At 47.2% G+C, this 13,332-nt stretch overlaps 1 protein-coding gene across 4 annotated transcripts in view; it reads left to right on the forward strand.

Annotated features, from left to right (window-relative positions):
* The window catches only part of ACACA (acetyl-CoA carboxylase alpha), a 97,941-nt gene that overhangs the window by 44,224 nt on the left and 40,385 nt on the right, over positions 1–13,332 (forward strand). For all 4 annotated transcript variants that reach the window (XM_041482853.1, XM_041482850.1, XM_041482852.1 and 1 more), the window contains 8 exons: positions 987–1,043; positions 1,353–1,397; positions 4,033–4,074; positions 4,413–4,628; positions 5,093–5,248; positions 7,272–7,475; positions 9,873–10,028; positions 10,949–11,095. In XM_041482853.1, the coding sequence (XP_041338787.1) occupies positions 987–1,043; positions 1,353–1,397; positions 4,033–4,074; positions 4,413–4,628; positions 5,093–5,248; positions 7,272–7,475; positions 9,873–10,028; positions 10,949–11,095 (1,023 nt within the window). The remainder of the gene's footprint in view (positions 1–986; positions 1,044–1,352; positions 1,398–4,032; positions 4,075–4,412; positions 4,629–5,092; positions 5,249–7,271; positions 7,476–9,872; positions 10,029–10,948; positions 11,096–13,332) is intronic.

A 13,332-nucleotide genomic window follows, 5' to 3' on the forward strand; every position in this document is an offset into this window, starting at 1 on the left:
CAGTCACTGCTGCTCATTTTCAAAGGGCTTAACCTTAGTAAAACATCACAGTCTGTGCAGAGAGGGGCTGCTTTGCTCCTGCTTGAGCTGAGCTGTTGTTCCTTCTTGTGTTCCTTGCTTTTAAATTGGAAGAGGGAGGAGGAAGGAGAAAAGTTTGAAAAAGAGGAGAATTATGAGATCTTAGCCCTTCAAAGGATCAGTGCTGTGGGGAATACTGATGGCAGCACTCTGAGAGGGGAGTATGAGGGAGAGGCAACCAGCATGGATATTCTGTGATCTGTTTGAAAAAAATCACTGACATCTGACTTGTAGCACCTTTGCAGTGTGGAATCTTGGAATCTCAGGATGGTTTGGGGTGGAAGGGACCTCAGGGCCCTGCCTGACATCCCAGCTAACCCTTGTCCCTCTAATTCTTGTCATGTTCCTCTCTGCCCACACTAAAAATCCCTCTCCCTTCTATTTTAATGCCCTTAAAGGACTAAGAGGTCACAATGAGCCCCCCCAAAGCCTTCTCCAGGCTGAGATTCTGGATGTGGACTGGGTTATCCATGAGCTCACTGTGCCAAAGGCAATCATGAGCCACATCTTCCATGGGTTAGCTCCTTTAAAAGTCATTTCCCATCATTTCCCATGACCTTACCCCACCTGCACCCTGCTCCCTTCAAAAAGCAATCCTGGCAAATGACCAAGGATATTTCCTGCAGGATTTGGGGGTGACTCTCCTGCATTCCTGCTTAGCCAGGCTCAGCCTGAGCTCACTGTTGTGTGATTTAGTTATTTACCTCCTGAGGGGGAAGGGATTTGGGTGTTTATGCTGCTAAAGGAGCAGCAGGTGGGGAATCCTCGCTCCAGGGAGGCTGAAGGGGAGCAGGGACTCGGGGGTAGAAGGATCTGCAGAGCTTTTTCACTTCACAGAGGGCTCCAGCCTGTTTTAATTTGCTCTTGTTCTGCAGTCCAGTCACCTGTTTCCACCCTTGTTTTTGCAGAAATCAGTCCTGATTGAGCATGGCATTCGGAGGCTGACTTTCCTTGTAGCACAAAAGGTATTTCCATATCTCTCCTGATGCTCAGACCTCCTTGGTTTCTAGCTCATTACACCATTGGCATCTGACATGTTTTCCCCCAAAATTAAATGCTGTATTTTACTGTGTTTACTTCTCTCTTCACTGTTTTTGTCCTCTAAAACTTGAGATGGTTATCATGAATTCGCTTAAGAAAATTAATTTACAATTGTAAGCAATCTTGACACCTCTTGTATTCTTTAATTAATTAATTTTTGATTGTAATCCTAATTGCTAGCTGTCTTCTGCTTTTTTTTTTTTCTTCCTATGTGTGTGTGTTTCGTTTGTAAGGACTTCAGGAAACAGGTCAACTATGAGGTGGATCAGAGATTCCATGTAAGTAAAAAGGGCCTGGAACACGGTGCCATTCCTGCTGTGAGGCCAGGAGACACCCAGGGGGCTCTGGGCTTCTCATTTGGATCCCAGGCAGGCATTTAATGCCCACACTCTGTCAAAGTGAAGAGCTGAAGTATTTATTTGAAAATCTGACTGCAAACCCAGGCTGGGCCCGTGGCATTCAGAGGGGCCACAGGGGCTCTGAGTGTCCCATGTCACCTGGCTGAGCTCAGGAAGCCTCCCTGATAAAGATTTCCTTGTGCTTCAGTGTTTCCTTGTGTTTGCTTTCTGTTCTGAAGTGCAATTATCAGTGAAACCTTTGTATTTCCTCTGTAGTGTGGTGATTTCTTTTGGCTTCTTACTGATTTTAAAATAACTGCAGTCACTGAAGGGACTTGTTAAATTTTGCAGAGTGATGTGGGAAATGTTTGATGCTCTTACTGCTGAGAATTACTTCTTTCCCCAGGCCCTGGGCATCAGTGAGGTCTGGTTTAGGTGGCAGTGTAAGGCATAAAGCAGATTTTTATCTCTTGGGTATCTACTTTTCAATTCTGGAAGTTGTCAGGAGCCTTTGAAGTGCAAGAAATTCACCCTGTGCTCAACACAGCTGGTCTAGGAAGGTTTATGAAGGGAAAACTGGTTTACAAATCAGCAGAAATAGTGTTTGAAGCTGTCACCACGTGGGAATTGTTGCTTACTGTACAGGTACAGAGGTGTCAGTCAGCAGCTTAGAAAATGGATTTTGTGGAGAGTCTTTTGGGACATTTAGCAAGAAAATCCAGGCTTTAGGTTTGAAAAAGGAAGTTTTGGAGAACAGAATGGGTGTTGAAGAATGAGAGTTGCTGTGGGACGTGTCAGAGGTCAGAAAGGAGGCACAGCACAGAAGGAACCATCCCTGAGCTCTCCCTGGACCCTCAGTGTGGTCCCCTGGCTGCAGAGTTTGTGGAGCTCCTCTGGGAGCTGCTCTGTCACCCTTTGGCACTGCCTGCTGTCCCAGCCCCTCATTACTGGACCAACTATTAACTTAGCCAGGGCCTGGGCTCGGGTTTGTTTTTGTTTTAATTACAGTCTATATAATTAGTTCCCAGCATGTTGAGGTAATAGAGAGTTGCTCCAGCAAGCTTCCAATTTCCTCATCTCATTAGGTTTTTAACGTGATTATTAGTATAATAATCAACTCTGATGATTTCTGGTGCAGCTTTTCGCATTCTGCGGTTTGCAGGGTGTCTTGATTGGCTAATTTAGGCAAATTATTTTGATTGTCTTGATGATGGTTGGTTGATTAGAACACAGCAGGGGTATAATTCTTCTGCCTAGGAAATGGAGCACTCTTTTGGATTTTGGTAGCAGGGCACTGAGGATTTTTGTGTGTGTGCACATCTAATTATGATATTTGCCCACCACACCAGTGAGGTGCCCTGGAAGCAATTCCATTAGTGGTGGAATGAGCCTGGAGATGGTGGGAGAAGCTGGAGGAGGACAGGCAGGAGGGACTGGGAGAAGTGAGGAAACATGGAAGAGGTTTTTTCTTAGATGAGGCTCACAGATAATGGATATACTGAGTGAGCCTGAAGTTTTAGGCAGCATTTCTTTATTTTGGAAGAGTTTCCAGGCAAACACAAGTTGTTTTGCTCAACTGAGAGTCATCAGGTGAGGTTTGGGGGCTGTTTCACCTCGGAGAGAAGGAAGATGACTGACCAGAATAGTCCTTTTAGCCTTAAAATCTGTGTTGCTCAGTGGTGGCTCGTGCAGTGTCACTGGTTGTCACACTCCCTCCAGCTGGGGTTGTTCATCTCTCATGGATAATGGAATGGGAGCCAGAAATTCAGTGGCTCCAGGTCAGATTCCCTGTTTTTTGCCTAGTGAGCCAGTTCTGGTGAGTTGTGTGTGTCCCTTCAGGTCACCTTCAGCACAGGCAGCAGTGTTCTCACGTGGTGCAAAGCACTGCCCAAAGCCCTGCCCAGTGAAAGTGGAATTCCAGAGGAGAGGGTGGAACTGGAGGGGCAGGATGCTCCCTAGGCCTCCTCTCTTCATCTAAGATTTGTACAATATTTCAAAAAACTCTCAAGGCTCTGCCAGGGTTTTATCTGTGCAACAGAAAACCAGAGAAACTCAGTGGTGGATGGGGGATTTTTGTCATGTTTTTGCTGCTCCATACAGGAGGATAAAGTTATTTGATTGCAGCTCCCAGTTTTCCTTGGGAAGAGAGTATTTCTGGCAGTAATGGTATGGAGAGAGCTGTAGAATAAGATCATTGTTCTGCGTATATCTACATCCATAACAGAGTGTTTATATCACTCCAGACATTTCCACTGGAATTTTAATCATAACAGATCTAGAAAAAGTCTCCCTCTACTGTCTGCACACTTCTTTGTTATCTGTTAATAACTGACAATAATTATCTAAAGCCAATCAAGCAGCCTCTTTTGCATTAGTGAGGGCAGGTTTAAGCTGCCTCTGCTGTCTTGAAGGTGACTTGATTTTCCACCACCTTTGTGATGTTGAAAAAGTAGCTGGGAACAACTTGTGTCACCTCTTGTGTTGTGGTGCTGCCCCAGCAGTGGCCTCAGAGCCCTTTGGGGACATCAGTGCTTGCTTTGGGAGCACTAACACTGTTGTTTTTGTTTTCAAACAGAGGGAATTCCCAAAGTTCTTCACCTTCCGTGCCCGGGATAAGGTGAGTTGGATATTCTTAATACATTTCTCCAAGTGTTGGCTTTATCCTTCTTTCATGCAGTGATTCACTACTCAGAATCAGGACAAAACTTCTTGATTTCTGTGGAAAAGAGTGTTTTTTGAGGGGGGTGAACTTGAGAACTTGCTGTCCTGCAATTTGTATTATTCAACAATTTCACAGCTCCCAGCGCTGCGCGAGATAGAAGCGCCTGGGCTGGATTTGTTTGAATTTTTAGCATTTGAATTAAATATGAAATTCATCAGGGGCATTGTGGAGTTCTTCCCCTGAGTGTTTCCCTTTTCCAATGCCCTCTTTCCCCCCCTGTCCTGGCCCTGCAGTTCGAGGAGGATCGGATTTACCGGCACCTGGAGCCCGCCCTGGCCTTCCAGCTGGAGCTGAACCGCATGAGGAACTTCGACCTCACGGCCATCCCCTGTGCCAACCACAAAATGCACCTCTACCTGGGGGCTGCCAAGGTGGAGGTGGGCACAGAGGTCACAGACTACAGGTTCTTCGTCAGGGCCATCATAAGGCACTCGGACCTGGTGACCAAGGTGGGTTTGTCCCTGTCCAGGGTGGTGAGGGAAAGCTGGGATGGTCCTAGGGAGCTGCAGGATCCAAAACTGACCATTCCCTGCGTGGAGGGCTGGGGGTTGTGTCCTCTCCTTGCTGGTGCTGCTCTGCAGAACCATCCCTTTGGAGTCCTGGTATTCCTGTGCTCCAGGGAGATTTTTCAGGGGCCCAAGATGAGTGTCAGAAATCCTTAGATGTTGATCCCCATGTCAGATCCCAACAGTGGCTTGCCCTGTGTGGTTTCAGATTTACTCTGAGCTGAAGCAGGGCACAAGGCAGCCAGGGATCCAGGCACTGGGAGCACTGGCTCTGTGCTGGGGATGGATCTGCTCCAGGGCTGCATGTGGGCTCTGTCCTCTCCATCACACCCTCCTGCAGTTTTCCTTGCTTTCTGGGGCAGTGATGTGTGAGCCACAGCTCAAGGCTTTGTTGGCATTTCTGGCAGGAAGCCTCCTTTGAGTACCTGCAGAACGAGGGCGAGCGTCTGCTGCTGGAGGCCATGGATGAGCTGGAGGTGGCCTTCAACAACACCAACGTGCGCACGGACTGCAACCACATCTTCCTCAACTTCGTGCCCACCGTCATCATGGACCCCTCCAAGGTGGGAGCTCCTGCCCAGCTCGGGGCTGCTTGTCTCACCAGGGCTTCGTTGTCAGAGCTAAAAGGCCTTTTGTTCATGGAATCACAGAAGGATGGAATGGTGTGGGGTGGAAGGGACCTTGAAGCTCATCCCGTTCCAGCCCTGACACCTTCCAAGGTGTTGCTCCAAGGTTGCTCCAAGCCCCATCCAGCCTGGCCTTGGACACTTCCAGAGAAGGGCAGCCTTTGCCAGGGCCTCCCCACCCTCACAGTCAGGAATTTCTTCCCAATATCCCACCCAACCCTGCCCTCTGGCACTTTAAAACTGTTTTGTTGTGCAGCTCAGCTCCTCTGTGTAAACTGAGGGACAATTATTAGAAATATGTTTTGTGTTTGAAACTAAACCTATTTTTTCATTGTGTGTTTGAGGTAAACAGTTTTAATAAGGAAGCAGATCTTCTGTTTGTTGCAAAAGTTCAGATTCCATCCAAATAGAGCATGAGATAAATTAGGAGCTTAAAAAGAATCTGTAAATTCAGCTACAAAAGTGCCTTGTTTTCAGTCTCTGGTACAAGCACATTAAATAAATGAACATTAAGCTTTGTAGATGCACAAATGAAAGTGTTCAGGCATGAAGGATGTTTGTGGCTAGCAGAATCACCACAAAGCAAGTCCCAAGCCCAGGCTGAATTTAGCTGGAAATCAGCATTCAGTTCATGAGTACCCAAAGATGAGAGCTGACCTTTCCTGAGGAGAACAGCAGAAAGTTATAAAGATGAATTGGGTATCAAAAGAACTCTCTCTTGCTTGCTGACTTTTAAATCATGATTAAAAATTGGTGGCTTAAATCCCTTTTGAATGAACCTTTCCTGGTGTGTCCAGAGCCGTTGGTTCCCAGGAAGTTCAGAAGAGGCTGGGATATTCATCCCTGGAAGTTGGGCTGCCCTCAGATACAAACCATGACTTTTCCTTGAGCTGCTGTGCAAAAGAGACTTTTTTTGGGAAAAATGTTTAACCCAGCCTATAAATTGCCTTCTCTTAATATGCACTTTGCCCACAGTGGTATTTTATAAAGTTTAATAGAAGAGCAGGAGGCCCAGCTCCAAGTGGTAATTGCTTTGTTGATTTAAAGCTCCGTGCAGGCAGTGAAATGTGATTATTGTGCATACAAGGGCTACAAAACTGCTTGCCAAGGATTTGGCTTCCCTGGATTCTGTAGTTCCCAGTGTGAGCGGTGCTGTGCAGGGGAGGCAGGAGTCCCTGTGCTGGGGTGGGGTGTGCTGGTTGGGCTTGATGATCACCAAGGTCTTTTCCATCCTAATGATTCTGTGGTTCCGTGTGCCATGAGGAAACAGGGATGAGAATCCAGCACTGTCCCTCTGCATCAGTCCCCAGGTGCAGTTCCTGCCTGTCTCAAGGCTTAGGATGAGGAGGGACAGGTCACCAAAGTCCTATAACTGCACTGGGCACGCTGTGCTGATGTGTGGTGCTTCTTCACCACCTTGGAGCAGTGGGATGGGGGGGATGCAGACCACTGATGGATCCAGGAAGAATCCCACAATGCTTTGGGTTGGAAGGGGCTGTAGAGCCATCTCACTGCAGCCCTGGCACAGCAGGGTCACCTCCCAGAGCCCAGGCAGCTCAGAGCCCTGCTGAGGAAGGCTTTTCCCTGTGTGCAGATCGAGGAGTCGGTGCAGATCGAGGAGTCGGTGCGCTCCATGGTGATGCGCTATGGGATCCACCTCCAGGAAGAACCCCAGAATGGTTTGGGTTGGAGGGGACCTTAGGGCCATCTCACTGCAGCCCTGGCACAGCAGGGTCACCTCCCAGAGCCCAGGTAGCCTGGTGCCTGCTGAGGAAGGCTTTTCCCTGTGTGCAGATCGAGGAGTCAGTGTGCTCCACGGTGCTGCCCTATGGGATCCACCTCCAGGAACAATCCCAGAATGGTTTGGGTTACAAGGGACCCTAGGGCCCATCTCACTGCAGCCCTGGCACAGGCAGGGCCAGCTCCCAGCCCTGCTGAGGAAGGCTTTTCCCCCATGCAGATCGAGGAGTCGGTGCGCTCCATGGTGATGCGCTATGGCAGCCGCCTCTGGAAGCTGCGCGTGCTGCAGGCCGAGCTGAAGATCAACATCCGCCTGACGCCCACGGGCAAGGCCATCCCCATCCGCCTCTTCCTCACCAACGAGTCGGGCTACTACCTGGACATCAGCCTCTACAAGGAGGTGACAGACTCCAGGACGGGACAGGTACGTCCCTGGGGACGCGGGGCTGGGCGGGACCGGCGGGACGGGGACGTGTTCCACCTGTGGAGCTCCTCTGGAGCTTGTGGTGTTTCCAGGAAATCACAGAATGGTTTGGGGTGGGAGGCACCTCAGAGCTCATCCTATTCCACCCCCCTGCTGTGGGTATGGATGTTGGAATCCGGGGTGCTGGGAGTTTTAAACTTTCCGTGCTGAAGGGCACAGAGCTGCAGGAAAATGAAGGCAATGCAGTGATGAAGTGGCACATCCTCACATGGGCACCTTCCACCAGACCAGGTTGCTTCAAGCCCCTTAACACGTTTTAATTTAACACAAAACTGCCTTTCAGCTTAGCCAAAGGAAGGAGAATGTAAAGATAAACATGCAGCAGCAGATGTGAAAATGTGAGCAATTAAATCAGTCAGGTTTTCTGGTTGTTTTGTACATGCCCTCAGTCATTTGGGCAGCTGCTTTCCCAAACAGTTCTCCTCAGAGTGCTCAAAAAAGTACTAGAAAAGGAATCACTGCTGATGCTCATCCTGTAGGTTCTAATAAAAATATTATTAATTATACATTTTTCTGAGTAGATAGAAGAAAATCTGTGAATGTGTCCTTTAAATTCTAAAGATATAAGGGATGATCTGGGTCGGAAGATGTAAAATTATGGAAGGTGCTTTTATATAATTTTTCTGAAGCATAGTGGGCTCTTTTGTAATGGTTGTGGCTGTTGTATTTCTGTTTTCCATGGTGTGGGAACAGTGTGGTTAACTGAAATACCTACATATGCTAAAATCCATGGAGCATGGGATGCATGGAAAATATTTAAACAGAGAAATGTTTACATCTCCCTCTGTAATCATCTCTCTGCCAGGCAGGAGAAGCAGCAGAATAAATCACTTGGGCACTGTGAATGTAGGACACAAAGTGCTGAGTCACCTTTCTCCCCATTTTCCATTTAATTTTTCCAGCGAGCCGCTGGCCGTGGAGTCCATCCAGCTCTGAGATCCCAGAGCAGATAGTGTCAGTGTGTTTTACCTCATTCCTGCCTTTGAGGGGAGATGAGGAAAGAAAAGAACATTTTAATAATCTCCAGCAGCTCAGCTTAACCCTTGAGTTGGGTCAGTCACTTGTGAAGGTCACAAGTGAACTCTGAACTGATGAGCTTTGTTATTTAAAGCTTGGGGAATGGGCTCATGTGGTGTGTGAGGCTTTAGCAACTTTTCCAGTATTAAATTTGATTTGTTTTCCACAAAATTAAACCACATTTTAGTAAAAAAATATACTGATATTTTTAGGAAGCTTCCCCATCATAATGGAGGTTTATAGGGCCAGTTCAGATATGTGGATTTTTTCCTGTGTTTTCAGAGAGTTCTTTTAAGTTTAGAGAAATCTTTCAAAAAAAAAAAATCAGAGATTACTGATGTGCTGGGTACTTTCATGACTTCTGAAGAATGGGAAGATGGCTTCATGGTGACAGAATGACCCTGATCTCTTGTTTCTCAGTAGTGATAAGTGGTGATGCTCAGCACAGACTTCTCCAGTTCCCTTCAGAGCTGCTGTGGAGCTTTCCAGAGATTTAAGGAGAATTTCCAAGTGCAGATCCTGACAGATCCCAAGACAGGCATTGCCACAAACACTCATTACCCTGAACAAATGCTTCTCCCATTAAAGAAGCTGCCTCCCAAATCAATGTTTGTGCAGTCTGAAGAGAGCACAAACTGCTGGTTTTATCTAAAAATAAAAATAGGCTTTACTGAATTTTGTGTAATTCTTTAATAAATTCCTCTTCAATTAGCAAAATTCTGTTAAACACATCCTAATCACATCCCTCCTGCCAGGTGTGTCCCTGTCAAGCAGGGACATTTAAGGTGTTTTTATCCCATTTTTATCTCCTCCTTTTTCTCCATTGGAAAGCTTTCCTTCCAAGTCCTGCCTGCCCAGAATATATAGTGCTGTGAAGCACGGCAGTTGATAATTCATGTTGCTACTCTGGGAAAATCTTTTAAACTTACAATATCAAAACTTCAAGCCCGATGACATATGCAAGTCTTGACCCGGCTGGCGGATCCCGCTCCATAAATAACAGAGCTCTCCTGGCTGCTCCCAGCATCCATGGGCACAGACAGGGGGTCAGGGGAGCTGCTGGGGACTGGGAGCTCCTCTCAGGCCCCAGTTTGTGCTGGGGATGTGGCTCTGTGTGCTCTGGGCTCCTCTGGGATGGGGCAGTGAGTTTTGGGATGGTGCAGTGACGGTCCTGAGGTGTCCCCAAAGGGCAGCAATGGGTGGTGGAGCCTGGCTGTGCCAGCATGAGCAGCCTTGCAGAGGGCAGGGACAAGCAGGCTGGAGTAGCCTGGGGGTTTTTGGTAAGGGCTGAGTGTACAGAAGCCGTGGTTTGTCCTGCAGATCATGTTCCAGGCCTATGGAGACAAGCAGGGACCACTCCACGGGATGCTGATCAACACTCCCTACGTGACCAAAGACCTGCTGCAGTCCAAGAGGTTCCAGGCACAGACTCTAGGGACATCCTATGTCTATGACATTCCTGAGATGTTCAGGCAGGTGAGTGTTCTCTGGGCTCTTCTTGTTGCTCTTCTCTTTGCCATGCTGATAGTCAGGGGAGCCAGGGGCCTGGAGTTGTCCCCAGGGAGTATCAGCTATGGATTGAGTCTGCTTTGAATGAAATTAGGGATAACTGCTGCTGGAGTTAGAGGGTGAAACATAAACAATTTCCCCTCTCTTGTTGCTGTTTCTTTGTTTTCCCACCTTGCCATCTGCCCTTCCTAGGTGATGTTTCTGATTTGCTGGTTCTGTCCTGAACCACCTCATTCAAATTTCACTTTGGGGGAAACTGTTGTATGATTCAAATCCCAGAGCAGGTGATATCCCTGGAATACTGTCAGTCACGCTGGCAGGAGGGTTATTTCAGGGTGTCCTGAGTTGGGGATGACCCCAAATACTGCTGGGAATACCACACAGCTGTGGATTGAGTATAAATATTTGTGGGTATTGTATTTGCAGGGTGCCCTCGTGGCAGGAAGGAATGATGAATCTGACTCCATGTTCTCAGAAGGTTAATTTATTATTTATGATACTATATTATATTAAAGAATACTAAAATAACTATACTAAAGAATGCAGAAGGGATACTTACAGAAGGCTAAAAAGATAATAATGAAACTCATGACTCTCTCTCCAGAGTCTGACACAGCTTGGCCCCCGTTGGCCAAGAAGTCAAAACAATTCACAGCAAAAACCAATGAAACAATCACCTGTTGGTAAACAATCTCCAACCACATTCCAAGGGAGCAAAACACAAGGAGAAACAAAAAGGAGAAGCAATGAGATAATTATTGTTTTCCTTTTTCTCTGAGGCTTCTCAGCCTCGCAGGAGAAAAATCCTGGGCAAAGATATTTTTCAGAAAAAAAGAATGTGATGTGTGGGTGGTGTTCTTAATGAGGATTTCTCTTGGCACCCCCAGTCTCTGATCAAGCTGTGGAACTCCATGAATGAGCACGCCTTCCTGCCACCAGCACCACTGCCCTCAGACATCCTGACCTACACAGAGCTGGTGCTGGATGACCAGGGCCAGCTGGTGCACATGAACAGGCTGCCAGGAGGAAATGAGGCAAGTGCCCCTTCCCTTCCCTTCCCTTCCCTTCCCTTCCCTTCCCCACAGGATGTTGTGCTTTGGGCTGGGTTTGATGATTGTAATGAAAATTTACCAGCCAGGCACAAAATCTATCCGTTCAGCCTTTCACAGATGAAATCTCACTCTTGAAAATGAGATTTTTGTTTCATTAAAAATTAATACCTTCCCTACAATGGGTATTTTAACTTCCGTAGTAAATGATGATTCCATTTCAAACCTGTGCCTATGCTGGGCTTCCTTCATAATTAAAAAATGCTCATTCAGCTGTTCCAGGTAACTGGGGTTTGTATTTGAGCAAAATGTGTTTTACAAGACTAAATAGAAATACTTTCATTTGCTCAGAAAAACCCAAACCACAGAAAAATCTTATTTTATGCTTCCATTTCCATCCTCCCCACACCGTTTGTATCAAGGTGTGTGGAACCTCCCACTCTGGAGCAGGATTTACTCCAGAGTTACAACGAGCTGATGCTGGGGATGGCAGAGTCACTCCTGGAGCTCAAGCAGGAGGAGACTTTGCTGTCATGGTGGGGTTTTGCTGGATGCCTTCCCATTAGGAAGGCAAAAATTGCAGCTTTGGAATGACTGCAGAGTAAAGAGAACCACTGGAAGATGTGGTGGTTATTTTTGTGGGAATTAGTAAGTGAATGTTCTAAAGTAATTTAAATTTGAGCAGTTCTAAGTGATGGTATAATTTATTTTTTCTTGGTGTCGTTGAACTGTATTTTCCTAAAATCACAGCTTAAGGTTTGCAAAGGCTCTGTTAAACCCATCAGGGCAGGGATGCAAGGAAACAGAGGTTTTCCTCACCATTTCCTGCATGGATCTTGTCAGGGGAAGGTTTGGAATAGGATTTTTGCCAATTACCCCTGATGGTGTCTGTGGGGTCGCTGCGGCCTTGTCTTCTGCTGGACTTGAGGAGCAATGTTTGAACTGGTCTAATTAAAGCTGGAATGAGCTATTCCCTGAGCTCCCAGTGCACGCTGAGGCTGCTGGGGAGCCTTGTGCCATCATCTTTCTCTCTTTCCCTGCTCTCATTCAGCGTTTGAGTGGATGGTGGCTGGGGAAACAGCAAAGTCCCTCAGGGACGTCGCTCTGTTCTTGCTGAAATTACAAGCACAGAGCTGCCTGGGCATGAACATGTAGTGTTTACTCTGCCAGTATGAATACAAATAGTCTTATTATAAGAGATTCTGTACCCAAAGACCACCAAAAAAAAAAAAAATTTAGGAGATTTTTTTTAACCCTTGGTAGACTTCGTTGTGCTCGGTCTGTAAAGAAATGACGTGGCTGTTGTGGTGTGTGGAGTGTTGGTGTTTAAATTAGTCTGATCTGATGTGATTTGTCAAATGTCTCCTTGCCCAGAGGGGTTGTAGAGGTTGTGGGCTCCCTATCCCTGGCAGTGTCCCTGGCCAGGCTGGATGGGCTTGGAGCAGCCTGGGACAATGGGACATGTCCCTGCCATGGCAGGGTGGCACTGGGTGGGCTCTGAGCTCCCTCCAGCTCCACATGGACTCTGCCCCAGAGATCCAGAGCTGGTCCCAGTGAGCTGACTGACAGTGAACTAGGAACTCCTCAGGGAAATGTGAGATTTTTATTATTATTTTTCTTTCTTGCCAGCAAAAGGTGATGATTCTCTGAATTCACAGTCGTTGGAGAGATTGCCCATTGTGTTTTCTAGAAAAGAGGAGATATCTGCTGGGAACTGCTGCCTGTGGTAAAGGTTGTTGTTGTTGTTGGGTACATTCAGGTTCCTGCTCTCCTTGTTTTGGATCAGAGGCTCAGAGCCATTCCCACACTCCAGTGGGAGCCTGGCACTGGGGATCAGGGCTTGGCCTTCCTCACAGCTGCATTTCCTCCGTGTGAAAAGGGGTCAAGACACTCTTGATGTTACAGCATTCAGCTGAGCTGAGTGCCCTGAGTGTCTGATGGGAGGAATTGAGAAACCAGCATAAAATCCAGGAGATTTGTGGGCAGAGTGTTCAGCCAGAGCTGCAGTCCCTGCTCTGACAGGAGCTCCAGCCTGGGGTTCTCCCTGTCCTCACAGAGTTTGCAAGCAGCATTTTGGGCAAAAATCTGTGTTTTCAGGATAATCTTGAGATCTCAAGGCTTCTCCCAACCCCAGAGGTTTTTCTGGTAGCTCAGGACCACTCCCCTTGCCCACCACACCTTGCAGTAATTAGCTCTTTGCTGTGGTCTCAACAAAGAAGCCA

This window comes from Pyrgilauda ruficollis, unplaced genomic scaffold (assembly GCF_017590135.1).
Source record: "Pyrgilauda ruficollis isolate IOZ18807 unplaced genomic scaffold, ASM1759013v1 scaffold59, whole genome shotgun sequence".
In the NCBI taxonomy this organism is placed as follows: domain Eukaryota; kingdom Metazoa; phylum Chordata; class Aves; order Passeriformes; family Passeridae; genus Pyrgilauda; species Pyrgilauda ruficollis.